The sequence below is a fragment of the Corvus cornix genome, chromosome 8 (assembly GCF_000738735.6).
Source record: "Corvus cornix cornix isolate S_Up_H32 chromosome 8, ASM73873v5, whole genome shotgun sequence".
In the NCBI taxonomy this organism is placed as follows: Eukaryota; Metazoa; Chordata; class Aves; order Passeriformes; family Corvidae; genus Corvus; species Corvus cornix.
This window is the reverse complement of record NC_046338.1, coordinates 11,250,187-11,267,248: the sequence shown is the minus strand read 5'-3', so window position 1 is coordinate 11,267,248 and position 17,062 is coordinate 11,250,187. Positions and strand designations below refer to the sequence as shown.

Sequence of the window (17,062 nt, the reverse complement as noted above, 5' to 3'; positions counted from 1 at the left end):
CTGAGTTCTAGCTCTAGACAGTACCTCTGCAAGAAAAATTAATATGCTATGGAGAATGTGGAAGAAGGGATAATTATTGTATCAAGGGAAGCATTATTCTGTTAAAAAAAGGCCTCATCATAAACCCAACCAAAGGGGAGCCATGAGAGAGCCTGACAGCTCAGATTTGTCCTGACTGCTTCTTTTAGGATTTAAATAGCAGCCTTCAAACTCAGCACCCGTTCCTGTATCTGCTTTAGCTGGAGGTGAGAACATCCAAAATTTACACAGATGGAGACCTTTTGGCCTCAGAACCACTGCCAGCCCTTCAAAAGCCACAGCTATTCTGCTCCCACAGTTCCATCACTGAGAAGGCATCCACAATATTTCATGTAGATTTAATACTAAATGAAATATTGATTAACCTTTTCATCTTTAAATTCTGTTTAGCATTTTATCTCAAATTGGCACCAACCCCCCACATACAACTGGAAAGATTTCAGTCACTAAATCCATGAAAGGTGCAGTTAAGTAAGTTGCCTCACAAAATCACAATTAAAAGTTTATTTGCATTGTACATATTCACCTCTCTTACACTCTAAATTATCTTGCAATTACAGGGGTACAGGAACTTTTTAAGAGGTATTAAAGGATTTGAACCTGCATTATCTCATCACTCTTACCTAATCAGTCAATAAATCAATGCATTTTGTATGACTGGGCATGCCTGGCATATTCTTCATGGCTGTCTACCCCAACAGTAAAACTCACTTTAACATCCTGGGCATTTCGGATCCCACACTTAAACCTCCAATGCAACACACAGCCCTCACACTGCAGCATCCCATCTTTAAAAGCCCACAGGAGTATTAACTGAAACCAGCCCCCTGGCCAAGCACATGGTTTGGGATTTGCCTTCCATAGGCTCCAGCTCCACCTCCAGGTACTTTAATCCACTCCCCACCAAACTCCTTTGAAGGAACAATGTGCTGATACATTAAGGACCTCTCTGAATAATAGTCACACTTCTGTCTTAGACTATTGCGTCCTCCAAGACTCTACCTTCTCAAGCCCAGAAAAAAACAACACAACAAACACACAAACAAAACAAAAATCCACTAAAAAATACACTTAAAAATAAATTTTGAAATCTTATCAAAGTCTGTTTTCTGTTATGTTAACCACTGGCTAGTCAACATCCTTTCCTGGCTTTAAGGAGAGCAGCTGCCAAGAAATGGCCTTCAACTTGCTTACACTGCAGAGGCTTTTTTAGAGACATTCCCCTGCAAGAGACAAGTTCCAGCTGGATGTTATTTTATGTTATTCCCATATGTAAAACATCATAAAATATACAAGTTACTTTAGCTTTAAGCAAAGTGCTAAAATACAAAGACCAAAACTTCTCCTCTATTAAGAGGGCAGTATATTAGTTCTGCTCATCTCTGCTTTTACTGAAACAAGTGAAGTTACAGCTCACTTCACATGTCCTTAATCATTATTCTCTATTGCACATTCAAGTTCCACCTTATTAGTCCGACACATTTTTTCCAGGAGAAACTCCCATCTGAATGGGAACCTCACATGTTTAAACAAGAGGGAGTCCCACCAGCACCCATCTCCTCTCACCCCCTTCTTGCTCATGGAGTAATGAATCTTCGCAGTTCTTATAGTTCCATAATTATGGGTATAAGATGTAGGACTTCCTCCTATTTTTAGATAGTGACAGCTCATCTCAAAAGGTTAAAAAAAAAAAAAAATTCACATCTTATTGTATGCAACACCCTAATAAAAATGCTATGTATCAGCATAACAGGCAGTGTGCAACTTTGACAGTTCTGCTTGTGGAAGGAGTTATGCAAAGCCTCCTGGTGTCAGGCAGCAAGAACAGCTCTTCTCTTGCAGGAGAATCAAGTATTCCAGATATTTAGCACTGCTTTCCCTTGTGTCAGCAGCTTCTGTGAACAGTCCATGCAAGCAAAGGAGGCACACACTTTCCATCTCTCAGCAGTGGTATACTTGAAGAAAGGCACACAGGTTTCAGTCTGTATGTGCAGAGAATAAAACACAATTAGCAGGCAGGAGAGAACTGTAGAAACGTCTCTCAGGCACATCCTTGTTCAGTCATTTTGTTTACTAGAGTTGCTTTTGTGACACAGGAGTACTCAAGGCTGTGGGCTCAGAAGGGGTCTTCAGAAGCCTTCCAAATTCCAAAGGCATGAGATGGGATAGTTCTACATGTCCAGAGTTATCTGAATGAAGCAAACATCTAAAAAATTTCCTTTGACTTTGCCTATGTCATCAAATATACACAACAAGATTGCTGCATCTCAGCAGTCTGTGCTGACACCTCACAGAGACCAGCAGAGCATTCTCAGTTGCACTCCCAGTTCTCCTTCTCATCAGCATCTGAATTGGTGTGTAGTGAATCCTTTGGGGAGTAAGAAGAAAAAAAAAAAAGGCAACAGATTTATTTTGTGCTCACTTCTCTTTCATTCCTTCCTGCAAGAGGAGGATCAAAGAATCCCAACCCATCCTTTCACCCAGAGGGCCCAGCAAGTGTTACACAACCCCAACACTACAGTAGATATTTTGTCACCAAGAGCTGCTCTGCAGTTTCATCTCTCTTGCCACTGCAAGTGTTGATCTTGCTTAGGAAGAAAAAGAAACATCTCGGTGCGAACATGTCTATCCTGGTTGCACAAGGCAGGCTTTGCTAGTGTGAGATTTTTCTTTACCTGGCTTAGAAGCTGATGACGTCTCAGCTGTCTGTAGAACTGCAGCACAGCAGGATCAGCTCTCACTACTTTTGGGTCAAAATCCAGAACACGGAGACCTGCAAGGCTTCGGGCTCGGGAGAGGGCTACATAAGCCTGCCCACTTTCAAAGACACGAGACAGGGAGATTTCCACACAATCTAAAGACATGCCCTAGCAAAGGCACAAAGAGCTTTGTTACAGAGCAAACAAACAAGAACATTGTGCTGTCCTAACACTAACCTAACCCGTGAGTCTGTACAGGGTACCATCTTTGGTATAAGGTTTTGATTTTAAAAAAGGGAATCAGTAGAAAGCAAAGGCAGTTTTCCACTGTCAGGAAATTGCTAGTAGATAGTAGGATCCACTAACTGACTCCAGTGAGCCTCTTGTTGTGTGAAACTCCATAAATCCCATCTAATTAACACAGCAGGGAAAGAAATCCTGCTGGTTTCACTCCTAGTAGTTAACTGGAGCAGGCACCATTCTCAAGCAGTCCTCAGGCAGACCTGAGAGAGTTTGGGTAAGGCCTGGCCAGCCCTGTCTCATGGGTTGTCCCACGTGCAGCAGAATTTACAGAATGGCCTGGTTTAAACTGTGGCATGGGAACAAACTCGCAGGCCTCTAAGACCAATCATGAAGTCTTCTGGAAAGGAAGGAACTTTTAAAACATTACACTGTTACATTGAAAGTTATATTGAAAAAATCCCCACAGCACAGCGCCAGATGGCGAGTCCAGCCCAAAGAGCACAGCTGTGGCACCAGCAGCTTCCTCAGTTATGCTGCAGAGCTCAGGGTCCCTAATGCTGGTGACTCTCAGGGAAACACTACTGTCATCAGCCCACAGTGGTAAATAATGCTGCTTTATAGTCCAACACCAAGTCTGCAGATGGCAGTGCCCTTACAGAAACCCCAGTAGTACTGACAGCCCATCTGTGACCCTACAGGCAAGCATCACAAGCAGAAGAGATGCTATCTCTCTGCAGCTAGACACATATTCTAGAGTTCCCCTCCAATAAGGGCCTTTCAGCTTTCCCTCCTGTTTCACCAGCAATGCAAGCTCACCCAGGAAATAATGTTTATAATGGTGTAAAAGTCTAAAGACAGCTGACACCCACCTGGCTCTTGTGAATGGAAATGGCCCATGCCAATTTTAAAGGCAATTGCTGACGACTCAGATGAATTCCTGAGGGTCCTTTGAAGACCCATTTCTCCATTTTTATGAGCTGCGTGACCCCACAGAGAAACCTCACTTTAGGCAGCCCTGTAGGAATGGGAGCAGGAAAGAAACAGGGATGTGTTCCTGACGCTCAACAGCCAGGATGTCAGCAGCTTAAGAACACCTTTTTTCTGCCTAAACCAAACCTAAATCCACAGACAGTATATAGCATGTCCTGAAATGATGTTTGACACCTACTTAAGCAGGAGAATTTAAGTCAGATATTTTAGCAGTTGAGATGCAGAGAAAAATACATTTTCCAGGTACCAGAACATTATTCCTTGAGAAAAACAAACAAAAATCCATCAAAACTTGCTTCAACAGAACAAACAGGAAATTGAAATGAGCATACACATTTACATACAGAATACAGAAGAGAGAACACAAGAGGCCTACAGATAGCTACAGCTGATGCAGTGCATGACATCACAGCTCGTGAGAGCCCCAAGCTTGCAGAGATCTCCCTGCTTTCCCTCAAATTATTACCAAGCTGTAAACAAAATTAAGAAGTCATCAGCCACCAATGACAAACTGTTTTGCTATTTTCCCACTTCCTTCAACAAAAGATCAAAAGGCTTACTTACCCTTCTGTTCACTTTCAAATCCTGCAACAACACCTCGTGCCCCATTCACCAGCCCTCGAGACACATCCAAATTCTTTGCTAGCATCACCTACAGCAAAAAAGAAAATTCTTTAATGCACTGGTTCTACTGCCTGTTCAGCCACCTGCAGCTAAACTTCTTGCCAGAAAGCATAAGCACATCAGGCTGATTTGGCCAAATCATCCTATCCTGCCTATTGCAGCACCATCTCCAATTTGATTGAAATTGTTTCACAGCCTTTCCTTCCTAGGATTCCTAACTATATCATTTGACAGCACTGAACACTTTACTTGAGCTATTTCTGTCCACAGCTGTGAACTCAGATCCAGGGAGCAGTTTCCCCTTCCCCAGGCACCAACCAGCCTATGCATATATAGATTCTGGGAACAACTAAGGAGCAAGTTTCCAAAGCAAACAGTGCTACTACTAAGTACAATCCCACATCCTTTCCACTCTGACAGCCCTAGCTCAGAGCAAGGTGCCCAGTCCAGCAAACATGGCAAGCTGTGCTATACCTTTACAGGCTGGGACTCGTGCTGTACCTGGAGCTGAGACTGCAGGCAAGGACTGCTTGTGCTCTCTGCTACTGGAAAGCTTCCAAATTTGATGGGACATGTCTGTCAAAGCCACAGCAATCACCACTGTCCCCAGGACATGGACCTGTACTCACCCTCTATCTGGGTAAGATTCTAAGCAGAATAGATACAAAGACTGGGAGTCTTCTTTTGGCCTGGCACAGCCATTCTAGATTGAATTTGCATTCTATATATTAATCTACTCTATACATTTCTCTGACATTCTTTTATTTTTCTTATGCCATTTGATCTGGTCTATCATACATGTATGTACACACTTACCTGAGCTCCGAGCTTTAGCTCAACTCTACCACCCACAGGACACTGAGCATCAATTAACTTCCCTAGCATTGGGTCACTATCCAAAGCCTCAAACACGTGCACTTCTCCTGTTAAGGAAAGAAAGACAGAAATTGCAACCATTGAACATATTCTACACAGCATTTCAGGAGGTTCAGCATTTATTTCTAACAGCAATTCCTCTTTTAATATCCATTTTGCTCTGCTGCTAGGACATCCTCACACAAACCTTGTCACATCTAACAGCAGAGAGCTCACTATTGCCTCTCTTCCCTATATAACTTCCAGAGCATGAGAAGGCACAGGAATCAAAGGTCAGCAGTAAATAAGATCTGGGCAGACAGCATTTTGAGCAGTTTCACTTACTATCAACACCAGATCTCTAAAGCAGAGTAAGGAAGAATCCAAGGGCCAGCAAGGGAGGCAAAAAATTAAGTAGCCCTTAATTCAAGTCATGGCTGGAGAGAGCATGGCCTTTCTAAGATGCTATAGAAAGAAAAAGCAGGGGTGTGGAGGCAATAAATTACCCACCCCTACCTCACAGCAAGCCATGAGATTGCTGTCTGTTACAAACCAAATAGTGACATTGTGGATTTTTAAACAAAAAACGGTGAACTTTTTCCCCAGACCGCTCAACTCCAATGCACAGGGCTTGGACTGGTGCTGTTGTGCATGACAGAACACACTAGTTCCACCTGACACCCAGGACCCCCATTGCATCCACGCAGAGCTCAGCCCCAAAGCCAGCAGTTTCCCCACAGAGTTCACCTGGTAGCTGGTGCAAGCGTCTCTCATTGGTTATTTCTACATCATCTTTATGGGTGCAGAGCCGCGTAGCCAGGATCCCATCACGCTCAGACCTGTGAGCAGCCGTCTGCATCAGCTGTCTGGTGACCTCCTCTGTGCACCTGGTAGGCAGGAAAAGGGAATTATTCTTTAAAGTGAACAGATTTGAGCAGCAGTAACCTCCACACAGCTGGATTAGTCTGTGCAAGATGCAGGCCTCCAGAGAGGAAAGAAAAAGATACCTGCATAAAGTCAGACAGCAGAGCCAGAATGTGCCCCAGCCCTGTCCTGGCCACTGCCAGCTCAGGATCCTTTGAATTAATTCATAGAAATTGCAGAGAGACCCTAGGAAGTGTCTTTGCTTACCAGAGCAGCATATATGAAACCCGTCTACATTAACTAAAGCATTTATAGCTTTTGCCCACAGCTACACATTCCTGATGGAACACATAAAAGTGACAAACTGCTCTTTCCTCTGCTCCATCAGTGGGGAGCAGGGATTACAAAGAGAGAGGAGCTTCCCCTCACCTGCCCAAACGGATTGCATTCAGGAGCGAGACAAAGGTCTTGTCAGTCTGTCTCCGCACTTCAGTCAGCTCCATGTTTATGTGGATGCATTTTCTCCAGCTTTTTGCCTGGAAAGATCATTATCTTGTTAAGAAAGAGGCAGATGTGAAGTATGAGAATGAGTTTAGGAACAGTTTTGTACCTGGAAGCAGAACTTGGTTTCTTCATTAGCCTTGCAGACTGGGGGTAGCTGTAAGAAATCCCCACAGATAATTAGCTGAATTCCTCCAAAAGGTTCATCCCGTTTTCTGACTGCCCTGAAAGGGATGGAAGAAAAGTTTTGAATGTCCTCCAGAACTTGGACATAGTCAGGTCCCAGAAGTTACTTCTTAATCTATCAGGATATTCAAACATAGACTACCTGCAGCGAAAGATGTTTATCCCCAGTTGTGTCAGAAGAGCTCAAATAATTAAGCAATGCTAGTAGTGCAAGACATTAAACCTGCTTTGCTTACCTACCCCCGAGGTCATTTACCAGTCTTGGTTGCTTAGTGGCTGTCATACTACAGCTACTTCCCTCTACAAGAGAGACCTTCTGGGCACAGCTGTATATTCTGGACTCAGCTCTATAGACAACACTTAGCTCACAAGATGAGGAGAACAACCCAAACAGCCACAGCTGTGAGTGAGGAGGGGACATGACCAAAACCTATCTCATGGTAAAGGTCTGCCCAGATGCTATGATTTCATACTTCCTTACAGTTCTGTACCAGCAGCTGCCTTGTATCCATTCACAAAACTAAAGAAAGGAAGCAGCCTGGAAGTTCAGGGAAATTCATTTCCACTAGTTGTTTGACCTGACAACTGCTCACCTTGCCACTGCCTCCAGCTTGTCAAAGAACTTGCCATCCACCATTGAGATCTCATCGATAATTAAGTGCTGGCAGGCCAGCCAGTGCTGGCGCACCCCCGGCCTCTCTGCCAGCTGAATGCACTGTTCCAGCGGTGCCTTCCCAGAGCCAATCCCTGTCAGAAGAGAAAAAAGTAATGCTTTAGGATGCTCCTGATTCTTTGGGAAGGGAGTGAGAGCCCCCAGCCCCTTGCTGTCGGGCAGGCCATCACCTGCAAAGGCATGGAGAGTAGTGCCACCGATGTGACAAGCTGCCACTCCCGTACTGGCTGTAGCGTAGGTGATGTTCGGAGGGAGGGAGCCCACGATTTTCTTCAGCAGGAACGACTTCCCAGTCCCTTTGAGGGAGAAGCAACAGGTCAATGGCCAGGACTTTCCCCGGGGAGCCGATGAGAGTCTCCAGGGCCCCTCACCTGCAGAGCCGGTAAAGAAGATGCTCTTCCCGCTCCTCACGGCGCCCAACACCGCCTCCTGCTCCGCCGAGAGCCTCGCCGGGGGCCGCCTCTCCGCGCGGGGCACCTGCGGGACAGGCGGGGGTGCGCTGTGAGAGCAGGGCCGCTACCCGGGGCGGCCCCCTCGCCCCGGAACTCACCTCCGCCGGGCGTTCCCCCGGCTCTTCGCCGGCGCGGCGGCGGCCGGGGCCGCACAGCAGGTCCCGCTCCTGCACCGGGCTGATGACGGAGAAGGACGGCGGCGGCCGGTCCAGCAGGCGGGGACGGCGCGGCTCGTCCCGCGACCCGGCGGCCACCTTGAGCCGCAGGAGGCGGAGGAAGCGGCGCAGAGCGTCCGGGGGACAGTCGGACAGCAGCACCTGGGCGCCGTCCGGCCCCACGCGCACCGCCGCCCGCCCCTCGCCCGCGAACCGCGTGAAGAGCCTCACGGCGTCACCGACCAGCGCGAAGCTCAGCACCGCCGCGGCCGCGCCGCTGCCGCCGGCCACCCGCAGCACGGGCTGCCGCAGCTCGTTGCGGCCCAGCAGCACGGTCGCATCCCGCATCACACGGCGGCGCGGAGCAAGTCCCCCCGGCAGCGGCTGCTCCACGGCCGCCGTGCAGCGCAGCTCCGCCGCCTCCATCGCCCCGCCGGCCGTTCAAACGCGCCGCGTGCGCCGCCGCCAATCAGCGCCGGGGCTTTAACTCGACGGCCAATAGCAGGCGCGAAGAAAGGGGCGCGAGGCGGAGCGCCGGGCGGGCCAATCAGCGGCCTCGCCGACAACACGTGGGCGTTGCCATGGGCGCGGGACGCGCGGCGCCGGCGCGGCCATGGCCGATCGCAGCAGCGACAGGGGACCGCCGGACGCGCTGCAGAACCGCTTCCACAGCGAGCGGGCCAACAAGGAGCGGCAGTGGCAGCTGGTCTTCACGAAATACACCGTGAACCCCCTCCAGCCCGGTGAGGCCCCGCGGCCACAGGGAACTGGCGTAAAGCCCCGGGCAAGACAAGCGGTGAGGGGAGCAGGGAGGGCGAAGGCAGGCCCGCAGCGCTCAGCTGCACGCCGGAGACAAGCAGCTGCACCCAAGCACGGCAGCAGTGGCCAGTGAGAGGGGTAAAGCTGCAAAGGGCAACTGGTGGTCCTTCCTGTTGCCTGAGGAACTGGTCTGCACACTCAGAACGGAGACATGACCCATTTGCCCAGATGGTGCCTTTAGTAACCACATAGAAGTGAGGCAACTATTTAGGATGTGGAACCTACAAATTCTGTGTAAATACAGAGCCAAGATGGGGTAGAGGACCCCAACACTATACCATGTTCCTTCAGCTCCTGGTCTGCTTCCTCCCTGCCAATTCACAGTTTGTGCTAGTACAGACAGGTGATGTGAGTATTCTTTCAGGTCTAGGTTTTGCAATAAATCAACAAAGGAAAATAATTTCCTGAGACTCGGCACTCTGCAGGCCACCCCTTGGGTGGGGCGGGACTCTGATGTGGTGAGCACAGGCAGCATCCTGTAAAAGGGCCTTTGGCACACTTAACACCATTCCCTTCCTACAAGTTGCCATTAGTCAGTATTTGTAACTCATTATCTTTTATTCACATGCAGTTCAATAATACATATTCTACACCTGGCTGTGATGCCAAATTCACATAGAAGTAAATCACCTGCCTCATTTCTTTCCAGTTCACATGGTTGCTAGGAAGCCAATGTCTTGGCATGAAAACGTACATGAGCCAACAGATGGTAAGAAGTCTCTCAAAAGCTTGTGATAATTACGTAAGAAAATTAAGACGTAAGATTTAATAATTGTAATCAGTCTAAAATATCATGTATGTGTAAACGCCTCTGTGATCATATAAGTAAGTTAAATGCTTTTATGATTGTTGTTTGTAAAGCAGGTTTTTTTCCACCTTAAGGCCCTTTCCCGTTACTTTCCATTTTCAGCACAAGTTTGCATTCATGCAATTATGCTTTTATTTTTGTTTTTAATTAAAATAAATATATGCTGTAAAAGACATTTAATTCCTTATATTCATACTATAAAATTTTGCTTGAGAATCTAAGGGGAAAACAAAAATACCTAGAAGCATGTTCTATATGTACATGTTGCCTGGCATTGCAGAGTCTACCTAACCACCACACAGGTTAAACTGCTGAAATGGCTGCCCAGTCTTTGAGTACTGTAATGAGAACCCATTTAACAGTTGCTCCCTTATTTCTAAAATGCTAATTTTGCCTAAAAATCTTGATGGGTCAGGTAAGGTTGGCCTGTTCTAGTCAAGGACTGAGGAGGGTAGAAAACCAAACCAGGGAAAGACTGCAGGCAACTGAAAAAGTCAAGAGCTGTCATGGAGCACTGGTTTGTACTAGATGTGGTGTAGGAAAAGTAAGATGGTGCAGTACAGTAGACAGGGATACCAGAACTAACAGGACAGTATTGTCAGGCAAATCTTGAAACTTCCTCAGGAGATATTCAAGTAGAAACGTCACCATGCATTCTGACAATATCATCACAGCAGCACAGAGGCTGCCTCTACCTTGGCTTTCTTGTTATGGCTTGGAGAGCGTTAAGATTCTAACACATTTTAACACAGGTGCACAGGTGACTGATTTTTAAACACGCTTTCTTTCATTTGTATCTGTGTCTCGTAAAACAACAGATGAATTCCTGAATCTTCTTCACCGTGCAGTACTGGTGCCAAGAAAGAAATATTCAGAGCCACAAACTGAAAGCCAAGAAATTGGCTGGAACACAACACCTTTGGTGAGTAGGGTGCTTAAAGATTCAGCTCTTTACAGGATTCAGAGATGTTAAGCCTGTCACACTGAAAAATACTCATGCAGGAAAACAATTTGTGACAAACAAGGAAAACAAGAATTATTAGGAATGAGCAGAGCCGTTCACAGGTAACAAATTTTTAAAGTTTACACCTAAGAGGACTCTTCACACTGGCACAGACTTGTGAACAGAGAAGCAGTACACTTCCCCTGAGAAACCCGAATGCAAAACATCTACGGTGACAGTGACAGTGCACTGCCAAATGCCACAGGTGTACTCAGGGCTGTTTATTAAAGCATTCAGCCATGAGAAATGGTGTAGTGAGCAATGTGAAGTAATGTACAGAAGTACTGTGAAAAGAAACATGCTGCTGCACAGCGTCTTTCAAACAAATTGCAAGCAGAACCATAAAATTAATAATCACATAAGTATACCCAAAGCAGATACACCAGCGAGGATTCATCTGGGGAAGTGTGAATAAACAGGAAGAAAAGAAATATGATTAACAAGCTGAGACATCAATCATATCTGACAAACAGATGATCACTGACTTTGTAGATTAGTGTTTTGAGAAAGGCAAATTTTGGCCTGTTATAAAGAAAACTAAGATAAATAAGAAAATAAGACAGTCTTCACTGACTTCTCATATTACACATCAAGTAAACTAGTTACTCATGACAAGGGTAGAGACAGACATCCCCGCCGGGCTCTATGATATTAAGGAACTGCTGGTAGAATTAGTCTGGCAGGGAAGATGCAACTAAAATTGTGTGTAGGGGAGCAAGTTCAATGTTTAGAGTCAGGACTCATGATGTTGTTTAATTTGTTAAGTTTTCCTTTTTCAGCAGGTTTGACCATGACAAAGCAGTGAACAGCACAGTGGTACCCTGCTCTTCTGTCATTTGGACATTTCTCAGCAGCAGAACTCTGTGCATCACTCTCCTCAGGAGGGACTACTACTATTAATTTTAGTAAAAACACATGACTGTTTGTCATTTTTGTTTCCCAGGTTCCTTTGGACCGTACTGACCGGAGATTCTACTTCCCACGCCGGATAACTGAGATTACGATCCATGGCTACCCTGCGCCACGGGGAGAGAAGTCTTAAGGACTACTATGGGGGGAAAGCCACAGATAGAATGTTAATGACATCTAGTGTGTTAGGCCCTGCTCATTATCTAGCCAGTCTGGCAGATTTCTGGTGAGAGACAATAGAAAAAAGAAAACCTCAATCTGTCCAGATTTGCAACCTGACAACAGTGACACAAATAAATCTATCTGCAAGGCTCTGTATTCGTCTCACTGCTGTTTCTATACCCATCTACACAAATAGTCTAAAAAACCACTCTAACATCTCAAAAATTTTCAGACTTCTTTCGACATCGGCAACATGACCCAGAACTCAAGGTCACCAGCTTCATCTTAACAGTAGTGGTGGAAAAAGCTGTCAGAATGAAGGGAACAAAGGGCAGGCTTCAGCCACCATTCACAGAACAGCTAAATATGAGTTACACATAGTTCTGTGCAAACCATTTAATGCATTCACACACCAAAGATTTAAGTAGAAAACAATCCTTCAACAAAACACACAGTAAGAAGAAATTAGTGATAAGGCACTGGTTTCCACTGACTTCTTTTCCTTGCCATTGTAAAGCATCCAGCTTGCTCCAGAGTTAGTTGCTTCATGACAGCAGAAACACATCTTGCAACACAAAGAAACACAGGAACCACACTGGGGAGCATAGTCCTCTTAACGGGCTCGGTTCTTCATTTTCTGCCTTGCTCTCTTTCCAGGTCTCTTCTGCAAAAAATAGGACAGATTCAGATCTTTATTTTCATGTTCTCCATCTTTGTTCTAGCTCTATAGCTTGGGGAGGATACCCAGGAGAGAATATTTGTCAGTACATCTGGAGAGGGAGGTTTTGGCATACCGGTAGCAAACAGCACTTTTTAATTCCCCTTCTCATTTTCCTGCTGATACCAAACCAGTCCTCAACTCTGTTAGTAACTGAATTATGCTTAGCTCCCAAAGATAGGCATCACTTCCAGATGTTGGAGGCACCCATCATGTGCTCATCTCTCCCTGCCAGACATGGCCTGGCTTCCTAGCCAACCAGGATTATTTTCATGAAACATTTTACTTACATTAAGGGCTTTTTTCCCTCCTTTTCCTCCTCTTCCTCCTTTCCCTGGGCCTTTGTTGTGAGCCACTTTTGATTGGAAGCTGGATACATCATTAAAACTCTCCTTTGTGTTCCATTTTGAGCCCTTCTTCTTCCCACCAAAACCAAACTTCTGATTTTTGTATCGTCTTTTGGCATTTGGTCTGAAAAACAACCAACCAGCATCACTGCCTATATTCCTTGTTGCAGAAAGCTCTCGAAACAGACATATATATTCATGGTCTCCCATCAACCATCATAAACCTTTCCCCTCATAACAAAGATGATGCAGAAATTAGCACATTTCAGTCTCTGTTCCATTTTGGCCATAGTTTTCTTCTCTTTAGGGGCAGAAAGCCACCTTGGACTTACTTTAACACTAAGCAGAACAGTTTTCTTGTTCCCCAAAATTATCCCCTGAGAAGACTGAAAAAATCAGACATTCTGTGTTTAACTATCTTTTGTTTCTGGTCTCACCCCTTCTTTGTCCGTTGACTTGCATTGCCTTTCTTATTCCCCTGAGACGATGTCTGCTCTTCATCTAGAAAGTCCAGCTTGTCAGAGAGACCTGCAAGAGTGAAGACATCACAGCTACACCTCAGAAAATACTAATTTTCAATCTAAACAAGTAATAGCAACGGGTCACCCTCACTGAAGAACAGCTGCTTGGGAGGCTTTTCACTGCCACTGGCACACGATTCTGCACAGCAGCAGCTGGCCAAGCTCAGGGCCGAGAAGTAGGGACGTAGTGACCACATCACATTGCCCTACACTGCTCACACACCAATACTGCCATTACACATTTGCTCTCTTAGACAAGTTGACTTTACCTTTCTGGTATTTCTTGACTGCATTCAACATATTTTTCTTCTCTTTTTGTCTCCTCTGCAGAATCTCAACTTGCACCTGAGATTAGAAGCAGAATGTTAGTGTTGTTTCTTGCAGTATCCCATACTTTTTTTTAAGGTATCCTATCTTTTGCTCTGTTTTCCTTCAGAACAGCTAGACAGAAGACTAGACAGATTCTCTATGTTTTAGCCAGACTCCTGTCTGGCTCCTGTGGTCTCACTTTTCCAATTCCTCACTCAGGCTCTAAATTCTTGTCACAGATCCTTTTGTACATGTCCCTTTTGTAGCTCCTCACCTTCTTGCCATATTTTCTCATTGCACGGAGTTGTTTTGCTTTCTCAGACCTTTCCATTGCTTCCTGTTTACTCTTAAGCTTCTGTCGAATCTGGTAAGGGAATAGAAAAAACAAAATTTATCAGTAACACAAAAGAAAAAAAGGTAATTTTATGATTACTGTACAGTCCCAAAGTCAGGATTTGTGAGCTATCTATGAGTGTAAAAAAGAAAACATCTCTCAATCAGATAATGCCTATAGGCATAACATCCTTTCAGCTCAAGGAACAATTACAGAACTTCCTGAACTGATCTGTAGCCAAAATCTGGCTAAAAAGACAAAACTCACACAAGAGAAGACAAAGCCTTATAATGGGCTCTAAGGGAACTGAGAGTATCTTGCCAGTCTATTTGGGTGTATAAAGAAGACTTGCTTGTTTCTTTCTTGTCATTATTAAAAGTAAAGCACTGAAGAAAAGTCAACAATCCTGTAGAAAACATCTTTTCCATTCCCTCCTTGTTCACAAACATTTTTCTAAGGATGCTGCATTACGAAGGATTACAAAGATTTCAACACATCTTCATAATTCAGTGTGTGACTCCACTGGGAGATAAGAACTGTTCTTCAAATGGAAGTCAGCAAAAGAAGAGAACAGTAATGTGCAGGATTGACTTAAGCCTTAGCACGACCTAATTACTGTTTTTCATCTTCTCTAGAAAGGTTCCATCAGAAAGCAAAAGTGACCCAGTCATACATGAACCTTTAAACTAGACTCCAGCTCATGTTTGTTTAACTTATACAATGTAGTCTTTTTTCCAAATCTAAACCAAAAAACAGAGTTCCATTTTGAGCAAAGACTACAGTCAAGAAGCAAGTGTGTGAAAGTCTTATTTCCTACACCAGTCTGATTCTCCAAGAAAGATTCATTCAATAACATACCGTTTAAAATCACAGAAAACGAGAACACACTGACAAGAAACAAAAGGTGATACTTAAATAGGAAAAAAAGATTGCATTAAAGCCACAGTCAAGTGCAAGTCTTATGACAAAGAGCAAAAACACAGGAAAGTTTACATCCACTGTTACACATACTAAGAAAAAATCTCCTTTTCTAATTTATCATCCAACCTGTTATAAAAATCCCCACATTGCACTGAAATGCCTAAACAGAAAGAAATCTCCTGTCACAAAGTTTCAAACACAATCACTGTCACAGGAATCAGAAAAGAGATGAAGGCCAGTATTCACACATTACACCTTAAATTTACTCCCTACCACAGGCTAAAACACACACGTTACACAGGAAAGAAAGACATTCATTGCACGTACCTTCTGCATCTGTTGGTCTGATTTGGCCATCTCTGCAAAGTAATCATCCGGCCTCCTCGTAGGAACTTGGAGCTTATGCAGCCTAGGGAGCGCTTCCAGGACAGCTGCCTGCGCCTGCCGGTAGCTGGGAGAGAGCACAGCACAGCTGTCACTGCAGCGGCTCTGTCACTGCACTGACTCTGTCCCCACACCACTCTGTCACTGCACCAGCCCTGTCACCGCACCAGCCCTGTCACCGCACTGGCACTGGCACTGCACCAGCCCTGGCACTGCACCAGCCCTGGCACTGCACCAGCCCTGTCACCACACTGACTCTGTCACTGCACCAGCCCCGTACCTGCGTGTCAGGCACCTCACAGTGCTGACACAAACTGCTCACACAAGCAGGCTGGTACTGGGATCTGACAAGCATGGGTCCAGAATTATATCAACATTCTGTCCATGTCCAGTGCTACTGAAAGCAGCTCAGGTGGCAGTACAATATTAACACTTATATCTTGCACATATACATTTACCTTATTTCCAGTTAAAGTTTTACACGTTGGAATATAAAAGGCTAAGCAAAACAAGAGAACTGTAAGAACACCAAAACAAACCCACAAAGAAAAATCCATATCTTGTGTTAAAGTCCTGCTATCAAGGAGCTTTTAAAATAAACTTCTCAGCAAAGGATCAAAGTCTGCTATGAAGAGGGAAATTCTTTATTTTCAGTCACACGGCAGCTAAATATACTAGCACTAATTCGTAGTTATTCTGGAAAACATTCAGAGCCATCGAATGCAAAATAACATAGCCCAAGAGTGCCACCATGACAGCCAGTGTAGCAGTCTGTAGCACACTAGTGAGACATAACTCCAAACCCGAAGCAGCACGCTGGGACACTACATGAAATTTCTCTTTGACACTTACAAACTCATCTCTCTCTGGAAATCGTTCTCAGGGTCAACGGCAGCAGACGTAGAAGCACTCTGAGAGACGGGGTCCGCGACCGGGCCCAGAGTCACGTCCAGCCTTTCCACCCACGCGAGCTGCTGCCTGAATTCGGCCAGGCACTGCTTCAGGCCGTCCTGTGAAAGGAGCACAGCTCTGTACAGCACCGCACGGACCGGTCCGCGCGGCTGGCCCGGCTCAGTATCCGCGCCACACCGCGGGCTGCTCTCGGGGCCGCCGGGAGAAACCCGAAATCCCCAGCAGTGCAGGGCACCGGAGCCCGCCCGGCCCCGACTCCCGCGGCCCCGCCGCGCCTCCTGCGCCCCGCACCTGGCGCTGGGCCCGCGGGCCCGGGCCGGGGTTCCCACGCCGCAGCCCGCGCATCCCCGCTCACCGTGTCATTGCGCCGCTTCGGCCGCTCTTCCAGCACCACGTTGAGCCCCGGCTTCAGCGCGCCCCTCGCGAAGGCTTCCTGGAGCTGTGAGAGAGTTCGGTCACTCCGCGCCGCCGGCACCGGGCGGCCCTTCCCCACCGGTCCCGCCACCGCGGCCACGGGCTCACCTCCGAGTCCGAGAGCGAGGAGTCCTCCGAGTCCGAGCCGGAGTCCGAGAAGGACCCACGCCGCGCCACCGCTGCCGCCATCGCTGCCGCCGCCGCCGCTTCCGGCCGCGTG

The 17,062-nt window shown here is 46.2% G+C and overlaps 3 protein-coding genes across 5 annotated transcripts; 1 reads left to right on the top strand and 2 right to left on the bottom strand.

The window, feature by feature from the left end:
• Nucleotides 1-485: 485 nt before the first annotated feature.
• PIF1 (PIF1 5'-to-3' DNA helicase) lies at nucleotides 486-8,707 on the bottom strand. Of its 2 annotated transcripts, XM_039556501.1 has the most exons (12): nucleotides 8,225-8,707; nucleotides 8,046-8,151; nucleotides 7,845-7,970; nucleotides 7,595-7,748; nucleotides 6,925-7,039; nucleotides 6,744-6,850; nucleotides 6,198-6,337; nucleotides 5,412-5,518; nucleotides 4,536-4,623; nucleotides 3,851-3,996; nucleotides 2,715-2,906; nucleotides 486-2,407 (listed from the first exon to the last, which is right to left on the bottom strand). In XM_039556501.1, exons 1-12 carry the CDS (start codon nucleotides 8,705-8,707, stop codon nucleotides 2,351-2,353), a joined length of 1,821 nt encoding a protein of 606 aa, XP_039412435.1. In that variant the 3' UTR covers nucleotides 486-2,350. The 2 variants fall into 2 exon arrangements, with proteins under 2 accessions (XP_039412435.1, XP_039412434.1); XM_039556500.1 differs by having other exon boundaries at nucleotides 7,845-8,151.
• Nucleotides 8,708-8,863: 156 nt separating this feature from the next.
• Nucleotides 8,864-12,136, top strand: FAM183A (family with sequence similarity 183 member A). Of its 2 annotated transcripts, XM_010409468.3 has the most exons (4): nucleotides 8,865-9,024; nucleotides 9,750-9,809; nucleotides 10,727-10,830; nucleotides 11,855-12,136. In XM_010409468.3, the coding sequence occupies exons 1-4, from the start codon at nucleotides 8,895-8,897 to the stop codon at nucleotides 11,951-11,953; spliced, it is 393 nt and encodes a 130-aa protein (XP_010407770.3). In that variant the 5' UTR covers nucleotides 8,865-8,894; the 3' UTR covers nucleotides 11,954-12,136. The 2 variants fall into 2 exon arrangements, with proteins under 2 accessions (XP_039412256.1, XP_010407770.3); XM_039556322.1 differs by lacking the exon at nucleotides 9,750-9,809 and having other exon boundaries at nucleotides 8,864-9,024.
• A 211-nt stretch (nucleotides 12,137-12,347) lies between these two features.
• EBNA1BP2 (EBNA1 binding protein 2) lies at nucleotides 12,348-17,054 on the bottom strand. The gene is made up of 9 exons (XM_039556321.1): nucleotides 16,951-17,054; nucleotides 16,784-16,867; nucleotides 16,369-16,526; nucleotides 15,460-15,583; nucleotides 14,152-14,241; nucleotides 13,838-13,913; nucleotides 13,485-13,575; nucleotides 12,991-13,171; nucleotides 12,348-12,646 (listed from the first exon to the last, which is right to left on the bottom strand). The coding sequence occupies exons 1-9, from the start codon at nucleotides 17,029-17,031 to the stop codon at nucleotides 12,596-12,598; spliced, it is 936 nt and encodes a 311-aa protein (XP_039412255.1). The 5' UTR covers nucleotides 17,032-17,054; the 3' UTR covers nucleotides 12,348-12,595.
• Nucleotides 17,055-17,062: the final 8 nt, after the last annotated feature.

What these genes read in the sequence shown, in the direction of transcription:
- EBNA1BP2 (XM_039556321.1), bottom strand. Translation starts at nt 17,031, where the DNA reads ATGGCGGCAGCGGTGGCGCGGCGTGGGTCCTTCTCGGACTCCGGCTCG. An exon ending in CGAAGCGGCGCAATGACACG is followed by an intron (nt 16,527 to 16,783) that starts GTGAGCGGGGAT and finishes CTCCTTTCACAG; the next exon opens with GACGGCCTGAAGCAGTGCCT. An exon ending in TTCCAGAGAGAGATGAGTTT is followed by an intron (nt 15,584 to 16,368) that starts GTAAGTGTCAAA and finishes GCTCTCTCCCAG; the next exon opens with CTACCGGCAGGCGCAGGCAG.
- PIF1 (XM_039556500.1), bottom strand. Translation starts at nt 8,707, where the DNA reads ATGGAGGCGGCGGAGCTGCGCTGCACGGCGGCCGTGGAGCAGCCGCTG. An exon ending in ATTTGAAAGTGAACAGAAGG is followed by an intron (nt 3,997 to 4,535) that starts GTAAGTAAGCCT and finishes CCATTCCTACAG; the next exon opens with GGCTGCCTAAAGTGAGGTTT. An exon ending in TTTCCATTCACAAGAGCCAG is followed by an intron (nt 2,907 to 3,850) that starts GTGGGTGTCAGC and finishes TGCCTTTGCTAG; the next exon opens with GGCATGTCTTTAGATTGTGT.
- FAM183A (XM_010409468.3), top strand. Translation starts at nt 8,895, where the DNA reads ATGGCCGATCGCAGCAGCGACAGGGGACCGCCGGACGCGCTGCAGAAC. An exon ending in CGTGAACCCCCTCCAGCCCG is followed by an intron (nt 9,025 to 9,749) that starts GTGAGGCCCCGC and finishes ATTTCTTTCCAG; the next exon opens with TTCACATGGTTGCTAGGAAG. An exon ending in CGTACATGAGCCAACAGATG is followed by an intron (nt 9,810 to 10,726) that starts GTAAGAAGTCTC and finishes GTAAAACAACAG; the next exon opens with ATGAATTCCTGAATCTTCTT.